This window comes from Oculina patagonica, chromosome 4 (assembly GCF_052425735.1).
Source record: "Oculina patagonica isolate OP01 chromosome 4, crgOcupat, whole genome shotgun sequence".
NCBI lineage: Eukaryota > Metazoa > Cnidaria > Anthozoa > Scleractinia > Oculinidae > Oculina > Oculina patagonica.
In genome coordinates, this window is record NC_135761.1 from 20,814,969 (window position 1) to 20,832,630 (window position 17,662).

The 17,662-nt window shown below is 40.7% G+C and overlaps 2 protein-coding genes across 3 annotated transcripts in view; both read right to left on the reverse strand.

Annotated features, from left to right (window-relative positions):
• Window positions 1-1,055: 1,055 nt before the first annotated feature.
• On the reverse strand, window positions 1,056-5,437 carry LOC144649824 (uncharacterized). Of its 2 annotated transcripts, XM_078509423.1 has the most exons (3): window positions 5,114-5,437; window positions 2,819-3,871; window positions 1,056-2,692 (listed from the first exon to the last, which is right to left on the reverse strand). In XM_078509423.1, exons 1-3 carry the CDS (start codon window positions 5,352-5,354, stop codon window positions 1,323-1,325), a joined length of 2,664 nt encoding a protein of 887 aa, XP_078365549.1. In that variant the 5' UTR covers window positions 5,355-5,437; the 3' UTR covers window positions 1,056-1,322. The 2 variants fall into 2 exon arrangements, with proteins under 2 accessions (XP_078365549.1, XP_078365548.1); XM_078509422.1 differs by having other exon boundaries at window positions 1,057-3,871.
• A 2,173-nt stretch (window positions 5,438-7,610) lies between these two features.
• LOC144651629 (protocadherin-like protein) overlaps window positions 7,611-17,662 on the reverse strand; it is a 34,497-nt gene continuing 24,445 nt past the window's right edge. Inside the window, 8 exon segments of the mRNA XM_078511567.1 lie at window positions 7,611-10,670; window positions 11,364-11,648; window positions 13,118-13,321; window positions 13,542-13,746; window positions 13,921-14,099; window positions 15,149-15,441; window positions 16,090-16,211; window positions 16,716-17,071. Coding sequence (XP_078367693.1) covers window positions 9,532-10,670; window positions 11,364-11,648; window positions 13,118-13,321; window positions 13,542-13,746; window positions 13,921-14,099; window positions 15,149-15,441; window positions 16,090-16,211; window positions 16,716-17,071 — 2,783 coding nt within the window. The 3' untranslated portion in view covers window positions 7,611-9,531.

Sequence of the window (17,662 nt, forward strand, 5' to 3'; positions counted from 1 at the left end):
TCCCAACTGGTTCCTAGTCTCTCACTCCTTGCTAGAGAGCAAATAACCAAAATGGCGTCCACGCGGCTCGCTGTTAAAATTTTCAATGTGGTCATTCATTACATCCCTTTACCGATAAATACACCTTTAGGGAATTATAAATCGAAAGAGAATACCCTACAGAATATTCGACCGCCGAAAAAATAAACATCGGTCTTCAAAGCGATGAAATAATATTTTGACTTTGGAGTCCTTTGAGTCCTTTGAGTCCTTTGAGTCCTTTGGAGTCCTTTGTTTCCAAGTAGATGGGCCTATAACCGGGGGGGCTTATAAGAGGGGGGGCTTATAACCGGAATTTTACGGTATTCTGATTTTTAGAATGGCCACACTGTAACACTGTAATATCGCCTGTTTTTATACCAGACACTTCAGGCGGGAAAAGACGCATGAATTCTGAACGCAGACAGGATATAGGCCGTTGAGCGTAAGGGTGCTTCGTTTTCTATACGAAACGCCTTGACGAGCAAAAAAACAAGAAGCTGCAAACAGCTTTTACTCGGGCCATCTTAAACGCGGGGAGACGTGAAGCAAAATTACAACTGAACGATACCAAGAGGTGATTCGTTTTTTATACGAAATGCCTTACCGAACAAAAGAAGAAAAAACTACAAACAGCTTTTACTCGGAGAGAGGCGTGAAGCAAAATCAATTGATCTACAAGCTTTTATTATCTTATAAACTACAGCCTACACGATATGATACATGGTATGATACTTCAAAAAAATTAGTAACATAATCAAGGTCATCAATAATTACTAATTAATTACCATAATTACATAATAAAGGGTTATGCTGTATTGTGAAATTACAACTGAATGACACCAAAAAGTTGCCAATACAATCCTTAATGGTTTATAGTCCACTAGTAAGCTACAAAAACAAATGTTGCGTTTTCTGACAAAGCTGTATTCTTGAAAGGTATAGCTATGTAAAGAAAAACTACAATGAATGCACCTCAATTCAATTTGCACTTTAAGGATTATACCTTTATATCGTTTTACAACGAAAACTGTTAGTGCATTTCAAATGCTAACTTTTGATCTGAAATACTGATTGATGCTACTTAGTTAGTAATACAAAGCTAATTGTTATATGCAATGAATTGTTTAAGCTCTTCATCGCTACGCGCTACGTACTCACAACAAGTTGTAAACCCTGTTTAAACCGGTCCCAGGAGGTACTCCTTTATATGGCGGCCTAATATGGTATGTTTTTTTTTTTGGGTTTTATTTTTGCCTCGCCGGGGCATCAACATCAACTTTTTCGCCTTAAATGGCATAATTTTACATGGCCTGTACAATACTCAGGTCAATTTTAACCAATTCGCCGGCTTTAGTTAAACCCCATCCAGAGCCTATGGCTTCTATTCCACCATCCCTTTCATTTCTACCACCCCTTTCATTTCTACCATCCCTTTCATTTCTACCATCCCTTTCATTTCTACCACCCCTTTCATTTCTACCATCCCTTTCATTTCTACCATCCCTTTCATTTCTACCATCCCTTTCATTTCTACCATCCCTTTCATTTCTACCACCCCTTTCATTTCTACCATCCCTTTCATTTCTACCATCCCTTTCATTTCTACCATCCCTTTCATTTCTACCATCCCTTTCATTTCTACCACCCCTTTCATTTCTACCACCCCTTTCATTTCTACCACCCCTTTCATTTCCACCATGGCTTCTATGGCCATTTCCTCCATCCCCTTCACTTTGCACTGATTCAGCACTTATAAACATGATAACAAACGCACCCATGAGTAGGGCAAAAGAAGACAAAAAATGCCAAAGGTCGTGCCAATCAAAAAACCCCAAAATTTTGCAATCTTCGTTTTTATTACGTGAGTCTTCTGGAGATGAAGTCTTGTCCGTGGTGGGTAGGGCAAGGAAAATAGCAACAGCTGCTACTAAAACAGAAAAAGTAATAAAGATATAAACACCCTGTAAAATTTCCTTTGTGGTAGGTCCTGAGCACTCACAACTGCAGCAGTCACATGGACAATCACACGACCAATCACTTGAACAATCGCACGTATCGCTCGCTGTACTGCAACTCTCGCAGCACAGTGCGCATAGCTTTTGCATTATTTTAGTTTTGGCACACACTGCAACGATACTCTCTGCAATACAGGTGAACAGAAACGCTTGGGAAAGGTCGCTCAAAAAGTAAAACAAAAATAGTGTCCAGGGAGCAACGAAACCACCCATAATGAAATAAAACGCATTCCAGCATTTTTCAGCAGAGTTTTCTTGAGGTTTAACCCTTAGCTTATGTAAAGCCCACAAAACCAACGCAAACCACCAAATTATCAGAAATGTGAAAAACACCCCTTGCAATGCTTTGCTGAGCCCAGATTCTGAGTGATAGAGTGAACCAAAATAATTGAAGATGAAAAGTGGCACTATGAAAAAAAGGAAAAAATTTAAAGCACCCACTGGGTACGTTACTTTGTCAGAGCTAGGGCACCCATTCACTTCAATCCCGTTATACAACAACAGAACAACTAAACCAGCAATTACAAACATAAATGCCGAATCAAACTGGAACGTGTACCTACTTGGGCACAAATGGTATAGTGTAGAAAACAATCCCTCGAACAACAGCGCCCAGGCAAATGCATACCCGATGGAATAAGAATACTTCTTTTTCCGTGCCTCTGCCTTTAATTCCTTCTTCTTTTCATCTCCAAAAGTATCATTGGGAACAACGCCGTCTAGATGGTGTGAAGTGATATTGGGACAAACCATGACATGATCTGGCAAGTCAGTACCTCGAGTGGGAGAATCCTCAAGATTTTTACAGTACAGATACAGCTCTGTTTCCATGTACCATACACAGACAGTTAAAATTAGACCATGGATTATGTAAGATAAGTTACTTATCATTAGGTTAAATGGAATATCATGGCTGCTAACTCTATAGCAAAAATCATTGTAATAACAGCTATCTCTATCACCTTCCTGTATCATTATGTACCAGTTTTCAACGACATATTGACCAGCACCAATTATTAATACGAAACCTGCAATGCCAGTAATATAAGAGTAGGTTTTTGGACCACCAGAAAACCAGTAGTTGTATGCTACCTTCAGCATTGCCAATATGAATCTCCCTAATTTTTTACATTTTTTTGAGTCACGATTATTATTACCCTGAGTTGGTATGAGAGATTCTTTAAAAAGCAGTATTGCAATGATCGACACCAATACACTCCCCACTAGTGATACAAAAAATAAAGCACAAATCGGTCCTGCATAACTGTAATCAAATGACTGTGACAGTTCCAAAGTAACGTATTTTGACTCACTGCCATTTGCGTTCTTAAGTGCTATTCCAATGTACCAGTTAGAGGTGGAGTCAGTTAAAGGCGGGACAGAAGCTTTGGACAGGGTAATACGCCCCTTCTTTGCAAAGGAAAGACGAAGCGACTCCTTCTTGTAATCAATAAATTCTATGTTTTCCTGGACATCTTGATAGATTTGCGAGACTTTCAAATAAGCTGGTACATTTGACTGGGAAGTGACAGTAACGTCAAGTTGTGTTTTTGAGATACCTTTTGGCGGACTAAACTTGAACACGATAACACTGCCCTTCTCGACCTTAACAGTCCGTGGTGTATTTAACAAAATGTCTGATTGACTTTGAGTCACTTCAACTGCAAAAGACACACCACTTGTTCCCATAACTGACATGTACTTTTCCTCAAAAGTTTGGGTAGAGTGTGGAATACTGAGGAAGAGTGTGTTCCAGACAGGTGCAGGCTTTGAAACGTCCACATGACCAAGTAACGGTGATCCACCCGCTTCATACAGAAAAATGTGCAGGAAACCTAGAGAAAGAAAGAAAGTGCAGGGCTTACGAAACATTATTTTACTCTTAATAGCTTTTGGATAAGCATTCGCTCAACGTGATAGAAAATGAGAGCGTTTTGGAAAATATGAGTTTTGGAATAGCTGGAGTTAAGCGCGAGGAATCGCTAGTGAAAACAAAAAAGAGGTTGGGCCGTTTTTTCTTCGCGCTGTCTTCCAACTGACCGAATCAAATGTCAAAGACAGACTATTCTCGGAAAACTAGGCGAAAAAAAAAATGGCGAAGAAAAGTCAAGAATGCGCCGAGAATTCCCTGAGGACAAATTGGTCTTTGCCTTATTCTTCTTCGCCCATTTAGACTTTCCCTCGCCCCTACTAACTGCCCCTAGGTCTCCGAGGATGGGATCAGACTAGAGTAATACTTTTGTTTAGTCAATTAAGGACCTTAATTTCAAATCATAACGGTACACGATACAGAATTTCGAAATGTCTTATTGCATGCATCGCTAGAAAATATAAAATGAAAAACGTGTGTACATGTACAAGGTTGTATTACATGCAGGTCCGTGGTTTTAGTAGATACCTCAGACACCAGGCATCAATTAATAAGGCAACATTTGTCTGAATTTATGTGGCATCTTGCTTCGTTTCAGTCCTTTCATTTACTTTTGTTTCGCAAAAAGTCGATTTATTCACAAGTCCAAAAGTCGAAAACAACCAATGAAACTAGTCTAAAACGTTTTATTCACGAAAATGCATTTATGTGTGCATTTATTCAGTCATGCGACATCTAAGTCGATAGCTCGACAGCTGTAGATTTGAAGCATTGAAATTTGCATACGGATTTTGACCGGCCAGAACTGATAAACCTTTTAAACTCTGTTTCTAGTTACTGTGACGTTTATCCAGAGGCACACCCTGTCACAAGCAATCTCTTCGAAAACTGTTTCGGCCATCAAAATTTGTGGGAGCAAGCTAGTTTTACCCTTTTTATTTCTGTACTTAATTGTTTATTAAGGGACTACAAGACTGCGGCCGTGTCTAGTAACCGAAAATAAATCACTATTTTGGAGCACGGAAGCAGTAAATTTCTGAAATCGCTTACAATTTGTAGTTGTTTGTATGCATGGGTTGATCAACAGGCTGTGTTGATCAAAAAGAAATAATTCATCAGAACCCTAAGACAGTTTACTTCCACCAGGAATAAAGAGTTAAACGCTATCCATATAAGTTATCCTACATTATCAAAAACACATTCTCACCAGTGGAGTTGTCATTCCTCTTAGCTCGAACCTGTAGAAAGCTAATATCTGGTTTGTCCATCTTCAAAACGCAGGAGCCCTGCAGGTTCGTGTCATTTGAAAGTCTGCCCGTGAGTTTCATCGGTGTGGACGCATTATGACCTTTCACAACAGTCATGCCAGACGAGCAGACTGCGTGAAGTTCTCCGCGAGCTGTAGAAAGCCATGTGAATGAAACTAAAAACAAAAGGATTAATAACATCTTGGTCTTCGTGCACGGCCTATCTCGATGCGCTTCTTATTTCGGCTCAACGGGAGACGCCTTGAAACATTCATAAAATGCTTGTGTTGTTTAAGCCAACTCAAATGTAAATACAAAGGCGGAATAATAGGCAACAGAAAATGCAAAAAATTACTTAAAGTTTTTTGTTCTTTTACTTCCCAGCCTCTGATTGGAGGCCGCACAATAATATGCCAAACTCCCGCGCTCTTCCAATTTCCAATGTGAGACTGTTGACAGAATCGGTTGCTAAGTCTATGGTATTGTCAGTGATGAATAACGAGTGATTGTCTGAATGTGATTATTTCTTGGAATTTTGATTCAGACTTCAAAATTTCCATGTGCTGAATTTACTTTTCCATAAAGGTAAGTAAACAATATCACATATGAGGGTGACATGAAGACAAAGGAAAACAAAACAATACTGATATTACAAACACACACGAGATCAGAGACAGTGTTTCATAACATTTCCAAACGTAGAGAATAATTTATTTCTAGCGCAGTGGAGTATTCTTTAAGCAATTTAAGATTTTTGGAATATGATAGGGGTACAATTAATATGAGTCTTTATAATTTGCGGGGATATGCCTAAAACGTCAAAAATGCGTTTAAGGTTGTACCCACGTTCACCGGCGCTGCAGGCTTGTAGGCAAACTCAAGCGTTTTAACGGTCTGAATGCTAAGGACATTTTGAATTCCTGTTCTGTTCTTGAAAACTTTTGCTTGTCCAAAGTCTAGTTCGAAACTCCTCCTCACTGCAAAACAAGGGATATTCTTTCAAGGAAACTTGACTAAGTTCCTTCCTCGAAGGTGCAGTGATGAAAATGGGAGTGGCCGACACCATTCACCATTCATTATTTCATTCAGTAGGGATTCAAATAATGTACTCGTATCCAAATCAGCCTTCTCCATCAATACCGGCGGGAAAACTTAACTACTCGTCTTGTTGCGTCAATTATCTTTCTTCTCGTTTGCTCTTCTTCTTTGATTTCACTCTAGACTGCTAAGTCGCGCTCCAGGCTTTCAGAATCGTGCTAGTTCGCGCATGGCGTGAACGCAGTGTTCTTGGATTCTGATATCAAATTATTTCTGTCCAAAATGAATTCTACAAAGTTTGAATAAGAATCAAGATACCACGAAAGTGATTACTGAATTTGATGGTCGGGCATTTTCTATTTTCTATGCATATTATCAGTTGTTTCATATAAAAATATTTTATCAGTTTCGTTATCTGTAATTCAACTTTGCCTTCACTTGTGAGCTCTCAGAACCAAAGACATGACGATTCCTCTTGACTTACAATTGTGAGCTTTCACTTGTGAAATCTTGTAAGGCAAGGGTGCATTAAAGATTGCTGTTGTTGTTGTTGTTGTTGCTCAGCACCAAAGACATGTCGATTCCTCTTGGCTTACGGCGAGTCTTTTTTATGTACAGTCAACTCTCTCTTAACGGACACCACTTTAAGACGACACCTGGTGTTGGTCCCGTCCCTGTCGTTTTTCAGTCGTTTTACTGTAGCTAAACTCCCGGGCTATAAGACGGACACCTCTCTTCAACGGACAGTTGATTGTAGAAGTTTGGCTTAAAAATAACTTTGTAACAAATTAGTGCCATGCAGCTTTCAATTTTGAACTAGGGTTGAATCCCGATAACTCGAGCTCTCAATAACTCGAACTTCCGATAACTCGAACCGTTTTCGATTTCTCTTGAAAGTTCGAGTTACCGGGAGTCAACTGTATTCAAGAAACATATTTACCCAATATCTGTCGTGGTTACTTTTATCGCATGGATGTAGTTTTAGTTCACCCCATTGAAAAAGGTTACCCTATGAAAAAAATAAATCATGAAGATACGAATTATTACTGGCAAATCTGTGACAGACAGACAAGATGTATAAATCATGCTCCAAGAATCATGAAGAAACAAAAACTCTTGATTATGTAAGCTTTTACAAGTCGAGCTCACAGAGCGCGGAGCGCGAGAGAAGTTGGGGTTTTAGAATATCCTTATTTAAAATACGGACAGAACGCTTGAAACTGATAGAAACTAACAGATATTAACAGAAACTAAAACTTAGTTTGGGTTGGGAAATAGGATTTTATAACCCCCTTCAGGACCCTCCGTCACAGCCGTTATTTGGAGGGTCACGCAACGCTACGTTTGTGGAGGAACATTTGCGTGACTTCCCAAATAATGGCTGTGAGGGAGGCCACCCATTTGGCAGAGAAATAAAACTTGTTGAGTTGGTAATTAGCTTCTTTATTTAATCACATCATAGCCAGCTCTCTCAGAGCATATTCACCATAGAGGCATGCAATAAAGCTATCTTTGAACAAGAACAAGACAAGGTACAGTTCAAGGAGCGTTTACACTTCGTTAAATAGGTGAAAATTCATTCCAGTCCCTTCCTTTAATAACTATTATTTACTCAATTATGATTTTGTAATATTTTTTTAATGGCGGTCTTCAGATGGTTACTACGAAACCGGTTCCAAGCGCGGGAAAACTTGACGCGCGTGCACAAGTCACGAGTGGATTTTTTTCTTTCTGATTGGCTGAAGTGAACAGCACTGGCTCGGATTAGTTAAATGCGCTTTGCGCGATTTTTTTTAACCAATCAATATAAAACCAATTGATAGTAAACATGATTGAATTACACAGTGAACTGAAAGCCTCTTTTATCAATAAAACCTTTCTCAATAAGGGTTTGAAAGCAATCCATGCTGAAATAGACGCTCGAAAATGAGTTTTAACATGTTTAAATAAGCTTTGAATGCCAACAAAGACATTGTATCCTATACTGCATGCTCTCTTATCTCAAAACCTTGCACCTCGTCTAAATATCTTATAACGGTGCAAAATAAACCTTGCACTACGTCTATAAATTTTTATAACTGTACAAATAAATAATATTTAGACTAAGAAGTCAACGAATTTACATCACGAAGTGCAAGATAATTAGATACGAGAGTAGCACTCTTACAGTTATGTTAAATTACTTTAGATTTACTTCAAATATCAAAATATAATAGCGTAACTATAGCATATCAAATTTCTAACATTTATAGACAATTCCTTTTCAAAACGATATTTCTTTAAATAATGCTAATCAATATAAAATCTAATGCGTACGAAAAGTGTTAGTTTACACTTTTATCTGTCAAAAATTTCTAAACATTTGTAGAAAAGTACCAAACAAGAACCAAACTTAAACATCTTCGTTAACTCCACTTCACTGTCATTTCATCTCTCCCCCCCCCCCCCCCCCCCCCCGCCACGGTGTCGATGAGTTATTTTTTACGGGTAATTATTGTGCAAATTTACATGCATAAAGGAGTTATTTGATATCAAGAACATAGATATAATTATTTGATAGTCGTCATTTAAAGACAACGCTTTTATCGCGAAAACTGACTTTTAAGTCCGTAAAAGATACATTAGTTACATGCTTTTCATGCAAGTGGTAAACTGTTTGCCCCAAAAAGGATTTAACCTTTTCTAAAGAACGATTTCCGGCATTATACACATGCAGATTCTCTCACATTTACAATATTTCACAAAGAATCAATCAAAATCTGAATCAGTTTTTCTTGCCAATCGTCCACAAATTTGACACGGGCAATTTTTCGTAAAACTGGACGAAGCACAAAGCTTTGCTTGAGAAATAATGCTACCTATCACTCTGTCTTACATTGTTGGACTGACCGCCATTTTGAATTTGGTAGCAGAAAAGACCCTTGGATGAGGGTCTATTCTGCTGCCAAATCCAAAGTTTTTACCATTGCTTACAACCCTTTCACTCCCGATCTCAGCAAAAATTCTTCTTACTGCTTTGAGTACATTCGCTAGAAATTTCTTTGGGAGAATTCCTTAGCTGAAAGAAATAATTCAGTTCTTCACTTAAAAATAAGATCAAACCTCCAGCACAGGTGGTTTGTGGTCTCTCGCGCTCTACCGTGAAACAAGAAAACCACAAACCACTTGCGTCTGCACTTGTTTGTTGCGACAGTAAGAAGTTCTTAAACATCTGGGTACGACATTAAGAAGTTCCCAGATCTTTGATGTAAGGGGTTACTATGAGTGTGCAAAAGAGAGTGCGGGACCAAGGCAAGGTGCTAGAGTTAAGTGTTGTTTTACTTGCGATACTTCCATAGTTTTACTCTCCAATAACCTCGTCGTGTGGACTGAAGGTAACCGAGGGAGTCAGTCCGTAGATTCGCGCGAGTTTTTTGAACTTGTCTCCCATGTCATTCACATACTCATAACTGTCATCTGCTTCTGAATCGCCCTCAGTATCTCCCAGGGTGCTAAGCGAGATGGTAGGGGACCCAGACCCCTCGTAATAAAACCTCTGCATTGCGTCCTCTGGCAAGAAGTTCCCCGGTGGCGGTGGGACGCCCCTGGGGAAGTAAGACCGCGGGGGTTTCCTCGGAGGGAGAGAGTTCCGTTGGACGGGTGCGAATCCATCTTCTATAGCCGCACTGGGAAGATCACTGTTTGGACGAGCCAAAGGATTTTCCATTGCAAATGACTCGTGTTGAGGGAACGGAAACTCGCCATTTTGTTGAGGTTTTCTACTTTCTTCTTCGGTTTTGTCTGGTCTTTGCAAAGAAGCTCCATTACCACGTTCCCTTTTACTCAGACTCTCGTACTTCTCTGGTGATGAAAAACCTTCTGGAGGCGATCTCATGCCTTCTTGTTCTTCATCAGTTAATCCAAACACTTCCGTTAACTTCCGTGTTGGACTTGCGTCTACTCCTCCCTCTCCTCCCTCGGGACTATGTCTTTCCCCGACCTCACCCTTGGACGAAGTACGAACGCGCCTGCGCCGTTCGGGAGTTGACACCGCTGACGGTGACGAGCAGGAGTCTGGAGGCTCCTGGTCGGATTCATCGGGAGAGGACGAGCACTGAGCTTCCTGTTTATCAGGTTTGACTGGTTTCTGAACAGGTTTTGAACCGGGTATTCCATTGCTTTGTCTTTTATCGGCCTCCTTTTTGATTGGAGTCAGGACAACGTAAGGTCCGTTAACATCACTGTTACTCCCCGACAGTTTAAACTTGCTTTGACAAGGACTGAAATCGCCCGTTTCAAAGGATCTCAAGATGTCCCTCACGTGACCTTCCTCTTCAAGGTCCTCCTCCCCTCCTCCCTCGATGCGGTAGTTAGCCACGTTGTCGCGTTTAAACTGATCTTCGTCTACAGCGACTTCCATGTTCTTGGGACGCGAACGGCGAAGGTACACGATTAAAATGCAAACTGATAAAATCAGCGTCACTACCAGTACTGCTAAACCTGTGAAACGAAAATTAATGCGGAATGGTTAAACTCAATGAAAATATGACACGTGTCAGATCAAAAGGTAAGATAGCCTGCGTGCAGCCGTCACTTTTCCTTCGTGTGCAACAAAGGAAACATGAGACGGAAAAGAAATACAAGAAATACGAGATAAAATATTAAAAAGGTAAAAAGGGTAAAACGTGTAACTAAATTACAGAATAAAATGATTTAAAAGCTGCTGTTCTTTAAAAATTCTCTTCTCTTCCAAAAAGAGTTCCTAAAAGATTTAATCATGGGTAATTTTCGCATAGATAGCGGTAAGCTGTTCCATTCTTGACAGGCAGTCACGGTAAATGTTCTTTCTCCTTCAGTTTGTCGTTTAACAACTGGACGAACCAGACTAAGAACGATTCTTTTAGAACCACAGTGTCTTTTTTCTTGTACATTTATGTTGTTTCATAGCTCTATTCCACTCACTAAGGAAATTCCAATAAAGACAGCGGTTTGGAATTATCCAAAAACTTTCGAAAAAAAAAACGCGCCATCGATTTTTAGCACGATTCTGAGAAGCTATGCTAGCACAATTACTCACAGACCAACTCATTGAACTGTTCCAGTAAAAAAGTAAAACATTAAAACGATCCATCCCCCCCAAAAAAATTACGAAAGCATAAGGAAATTACCAAAACATTGTAGTATACCACCTACCAATAATCAGCCCGTCTTCAAATCCTACGCCAGAATCTTCAGCAACAACCACAGCGCCCTCCACCTCACAGAGCGCGCCCTCAAATGCCAGTGGACACCTGCAGTAGAACTTACTGTTGCCTGTGTCGTCAACTCCTTCAACACATGTGCCGCCATTTTGGCATGGCCGAGAGGTACAAAGGCGAGGTAAGCATACAAACTTCCGCCAAATGTCTCGACACCATTCCGAGGCTATGCATGGGTTGGGTTTACATACGGGACTTGCGATACAGCCTTCAGTAACACCTGAAGAGGAAAACGGTTTGCATTAATGAACAAGAAGTCTGACTGGAGCTGGTTACCAATGACATTATTTGGTGGGTAGCTTAGTTCTCAATTAAGTTTAACATAACAACATAAACAACAACGAAAACTATTAAAATTACGGTACTCAACTTTCGTTTGATTTTAAGGAGATTAACAACAACAAATAAGAACAAAATAGGTCTGCACTGCGTACATAGACCTTCAGCGAGCCCTGGGTATACAGCGTTGTTGTCTATCCGTTTTTATATAATAACCTGAATTCTACGCGCGTTTTGATTGGTTCTTACTTATAATCTATCAGAGTACAGACACATGGTTGACGTCACGCGGTGGTGTGACTCGCGCGCGTGATCAGAGTTTATAGTCCAAATCAGAGTTGTCGGCAAAGTTTTTCAAACTTGCGGGGCCACAACAAAGCAAAAAAAAAAAAAAATCAGCTTAATTACAAATCTTTAGTGAGAAACAATACGCTAAGCATCGTTCACCTTTCGAAGCATTTAACTGGGCGAAACAAGCTTGAAGAAGACAGTGAATTATTCGAGAAATTATCCGAAATCTGTATGAAAGTTTGACCGGTGTTGTACAGTTGGACGACGCCACGGGAAGCAAACGAAATTGCGGTTGAACGCTTCGGTTAATGACCGTTAATGCTTACAGATTTGAACAACTTTCCAAATCGGAATAAAGGTTAGTTTTTTCATTGACTTTCAATTGACCATTTTTCTGTTTATTCAATCGGATTAACAATGCTTCGTGTTAACGAAAACTTAATAGTGAAATCAAAACAACTTAGCTCATCGGCACGGCAGCATTGACCAGCATTGCTCACACTGAAGTGCGCTGAAGTCTTGTGTTATTATATAAAACAAATAGATTTCATTTTGCCGTGGGTCTGTTCAGTAATAGATCACAGAAGACGTCAAAATGTGGTATGAACTTTTGACGTCATCTGTGATCTATTACTGAACAGACGCACGGCAAAATGAAATCTATTTGTTAAATGGAGGCCGTTTTACACTAGTAACCAAAGGGGAAACGTGAATAGTACATAAGGAAATTTCTAAACGAAAGAGCAGCGACTCTGTACAGTGAACTCTTTCAAGGCCGCCACGAGCACCTTTTTAAGGCAAACATGTTTGGTTTGCTGGTCCCAGTCGAATTTCGCTTTTTTTTTCTCTGTAACCAAACTTCCCTAAGATGGACAAACTAGTCCCGAAAGTGTCTGCTTTGCAAAAAGTCCTCTGTGTTCACGCTTTAAGTTAGAAACGCGCAAAAGGAAAGCTTCGCAGTGCGGGGTGCCCCTGGTACAGCCGTTGACTTGCAAATACACAGCCTTTTGTAATCCCTATGGAAGCTGCAAGTAGTTCTTATCACCCGAGGCGGGTTTAAGTAATAAAATATCAAAACAGAGACAAGCCAGGAGCCCATTACTGGACAGTTCACCGTACCTATGGACCGTGCGTTTCCTATATCATTTGTTCCGTTATAATAATACAGCAGATGGCCGTTAAATCTCACATCATTAATACAACCAACGAAATCTTTTGATTTGTCACGGCGGTGGCGGCGTGACAAGGCAGGAGGGTTCAATCCCCCAATAAACGTTCTTGTAGGATCCAGAATAAACAGTGTGTGTTCTGAGCCAAGATGTTCTGAAAAACATAAAAGAAAACAATTAAGATTATAGGAAAATGAATTTTCTATGTTTGATGTAAGTCAAATAACGTAGAATTTCGATGGTAGTTTCCTCCACACTTTATTAAAGTTGTCACGGCAGGCTTCAGAAGAGTTGTGTGATTGCGTGACGTTCTAGCTAATGAAATCTGTGATCTTGGAGGGAAAACGGTAAAAAAGAATGCGTGACAGCCATACCTGTCACAGAATATCCATCGCTATCACTGTCCACGGAGAGCGTGACCTGTGTTCTTTCTCGTACCACGCTTATATTGTGCCACTGACCGTTGCCCACGTTCACACCGGTCAGTTGTAATACTGGAGCAGTGCGGCCTTTGGCTCCGAGGGTGTATGTGACAATCAGCTCACTCTCCCCATCCCCGTCAGTACCATACGGTACGACCTAACCAGGAAGGGGACATATGCAAATTAGTTCAACTTTTAAGACCTTCAAACAGGAAATCTGACCACGGAAAGACCGCCAGAAAAAAGAAGTTTCAAAAGTTAGGACAAATTATTTAAAAAAGGCTACCACCGCCCTCTTCCAATCTATTTTTACCATGAATTGTTTAGTTACCTCAAGTAAACTAAACCGGCCTTCTTCACTTCCGGCATTGAACATCAGCACACCACCGTCAGGGTCACGTGTTCTGATCTGCATTTGGATCTTAGTCTCCCGCGGGTCATAAGTGAACGAGTGCAGGTGAAAAAGATGCTGGGTAAAACTGTCCTCCGCATAGTTGAGGGCACGAGTTCCTGAAGAAAATAAAAAGCAATGTAAATAACAGTATCAATCAATTAAACCTGGAGCTCATTTGACCCTCAAAGCCACCGAACGTTTAGTGTGGCAAACTGAATGAGGGAAGTCACGTTGAAGAACGAGGGAACCCTTGTGCGTCGTAAGAGGGCAAGCAAACTTAAATAGCCCAATTTCGTTTTAATTCAGCCTAACATGACGGACGAGGTCCGGGGACCAAACTATAGAGTTTGTGGGTATTCCGGAGCCTCGAGTGATGTCTATTGTTTAGAACTGATTTTAAAATTGAATTGGGATTTGTTGTTACATCAATAATGACTAAACGTTTTGAAGGGCGGCATCTTCACACTACAGTCGAACCCTCAAACGGACAACATGGACACGAAAGAGTGTCCGTACACAGAGGTAGAGGTAATGAGATCTCTCAGCCAAGTCAATGTCCGAAATGGGCGGTGTCCGTAAGGAGAGGGTCTACTGCACAGCAGAAAAAGGGCTTCCAATTGATCTCTAGACGGGAAAATTAAGGTAAACTTGTGTTTTGTTCATCTTTACTTATATTCTTATTCTATTCTAGTGTTCAATAAACTAAGTTACTGTATACGGTGTAAAAATCCTTGCAAACTGATATAAAGTGGAAATGTAAAAATTACTTCTTAGGTATTGTGATTGTTTATCAATAAAAATGAAATTGTTTAAAAATCTGAGTAATGTGTAAGTAGCAAAACCAAAATTAAAGTAATGAATCACTGTGTTTCCCCCACAAATACTAGAACAATTTAGCAATTAGAGTTTTGATTGGTTCAAAACATAATGACGCTTTTGTGATAGCGCGTTTGGAAAAGTAGCATTAACCAATCCATGATTGGTTTGGGTCTTGCACCTGATTGGTTGAGAGAATATAAACTTCGTTTTGATTGGAGGAGCATGTTGCACACGACATTTGAATCGCCACCCTGTGGTTTTCCAGATACGCAAATCCACAGCAACCACAGGACTAATACTTTTCGAAACTTGTTAAAAAGGCGTTGCAAGTTTAGTTTGAACTTACTTCGGCCACACGTGGGACCAGAGAAGCCAAACGGGCAAGAGCAGGAGTAGCCAGTCCATGAAGGAACGCATTTAGAACGGGAGTCGCACTGATGGCGCCTACAGTGTTGGTCCACCATGGGACATCCCTCTTTGGTGCCATTGCTGTAAGATGGGGTCTTGAGATCGTAATACTTGCCCTGGCTGATCACATTGCGAATGCAGCCTTTGTAATTTGTGACTGTAAGTTTGGGATACAGAAGGTTTGGGGTGGAGACGCCGCCAAGTTGTAATGGACCGTTTAAATTCAAGAACCTGAAAATAGTTGAAAAAAAGTTTGAGTCTCTGACATCTTGTTAGCTTCATGTAAGAGAAACTATTTTTATAATGGCGAGAAACGCCGTACAAACTATTTCTAGCGTCACACGGAGGAGAAAAGTGAACAAATTTCATAGTACTGGACAGCAAGGTAGAAGGTAATTTAAAGGACCGTTTACACGGGCGATTTGTCGCGCAACTCAATGCAATGTGCGCCGAAGTTGCATCAAGTTCAACAGGTCGAAACTCCTGCGTCTCGCAGCGATTACGCCGCTAGTTTACACGCATGCAAACTCGCAGCGGTCATGGCGATTATCGTCGCGAACGCAGGAGAACATGCACCGGCGTGCCCAAATGCGAGGCGCGACAAAAATAGCCTGTGTAAACGGGCCTTAAAACACAACTTAGCTCTGAATGAGGCAAAGAAAACGTTTTTTTTTTATTGGCTAAAATAACTTGAAATCAAGCCAGGCAAAGCAAACTTTCTAGCTGTCAGATTCTCGAGTATAACACCAACGTATAACAACTGGACGTGGTTAATGTCATTCTGATGCATTTATGCATTCATAATAAACCTTTATCGCACACATAAAAGCTGTATCATTGCAAAAGAAAAACAACTTTCCCTTGAATACTAATTCTTACTTGTTCTTATTACTCTTCATTTTTGCTGTGGACGAGCACTGAGACATGTCTTCTACGGCCCTACGTCTTCTTCCCTCCATCACTGGTGCTCCCTTACACTTGTCCACTGTAACACGCACAAACTAAAGGAAAATAGCACAAAACAATGACATTAACTATCCAACCACGCAAGCGTTCTGTTCTACTTTTTATATATATGGCAGAAAAAGGAAATAAGCAAATCGTGGCATGGCTCCCTGGGTATTTAAAGGGCAATTACGCAGTGTTAACCTATCAAAGCCCCAATATCCACATACAAGAGGTTCTCCTGACTGATCTGCATTCATTTTCATATAGTATTAATTGGGAGAATTTCTTTAAAGATCAAAGCAAATAAAATTTCTAGCCTGCGAACGCAGACGTATATCCGGCCGTCGCCTGTCTCCGCCAAAAAATAACGACGTTATTTTTCGGCAGAGACAAGGTCGACGGCAGGAAATACGTCTGCGTTCGCACTTGGCTAAGCAATCTCCCTTTGGTGAACATGTTATTAATTCTCGTAAGCCTTTTTCTCTTGATGAAATATTAATGTTATGAGAAGAAATTTGATGTTGGTCACTCCTGGGACTAAGAAGATGGTTCCTTACCGTTCTATTCCTGTAAACCTCGACATGATGCCATTCACCATCATTCAGGGCCATACCACCGGTGACACCAACGCGCACCACATCATTACGGTCCCCAAGGGACATGGACACAAGGATCTTACCACCAGCCAGCTCTATTGCGATAAAATCATGTACGTCCCCCTCCCGCACGGGGGAGGTTGGTCCTCCATATAACAGCAAACCATTTGCCTCTCGCGAGGCGAACTCTAATGACAGGGAGCCTACACTGCACTGCTGAGGCGGGGACAGCCACAGCCACTCCCGGTATTCAAAGCTCCGTGTTGTAAATTCACAGTTGGGGCCATCAAAGCCCACAAAACATCGGCAGACATGTCCTAAGAGGAATATTCACAAAACGATACGTTATAAACTGTTATCTTTTATGCACACTTAATTCAGGCCATTTCAATATTTTCCTTTTGCCGGTTAAAAAATGAAACCTCGAGCAAATTGTTCGTGTCAAAATGAGTTTGATTTGCAGGAAAATGAACGTTCAGATGTAGCACACCTTCACACGTACGGCAAAAGGTATGTAACCTTCACAGTGCCGTAGCAAGGGTAAAATAAGTGGTGGGGCACGCGAGCGCCGGAGGCGCGAGCCGCTAGGGAGGTCTGGGGGCATGCCCCGCCAGAAAAGTTTGAAATCTAGAGGCTTGGAAATGCTATTTTCAGCGTTCTCCAAGAGCTTTTTGTGTTTTACACATATCGCGAATTATTTACTTCCTACACTGTCTCAGCAAATGCACATTGAACAACCAAAACAACCAATTGTTGAAGAGAATAACTTGCAACGTCAATAACAAAATAGAAAACCGACTGTCTCTGTATCTTGAAACCAGCAAATGTTTCACCTATCAGAGTCATCATAGTAAGTTCGTAGTTATTAAACTGTCTGAGTTGCCTTAGAGGCAAACGTAGACTTCATC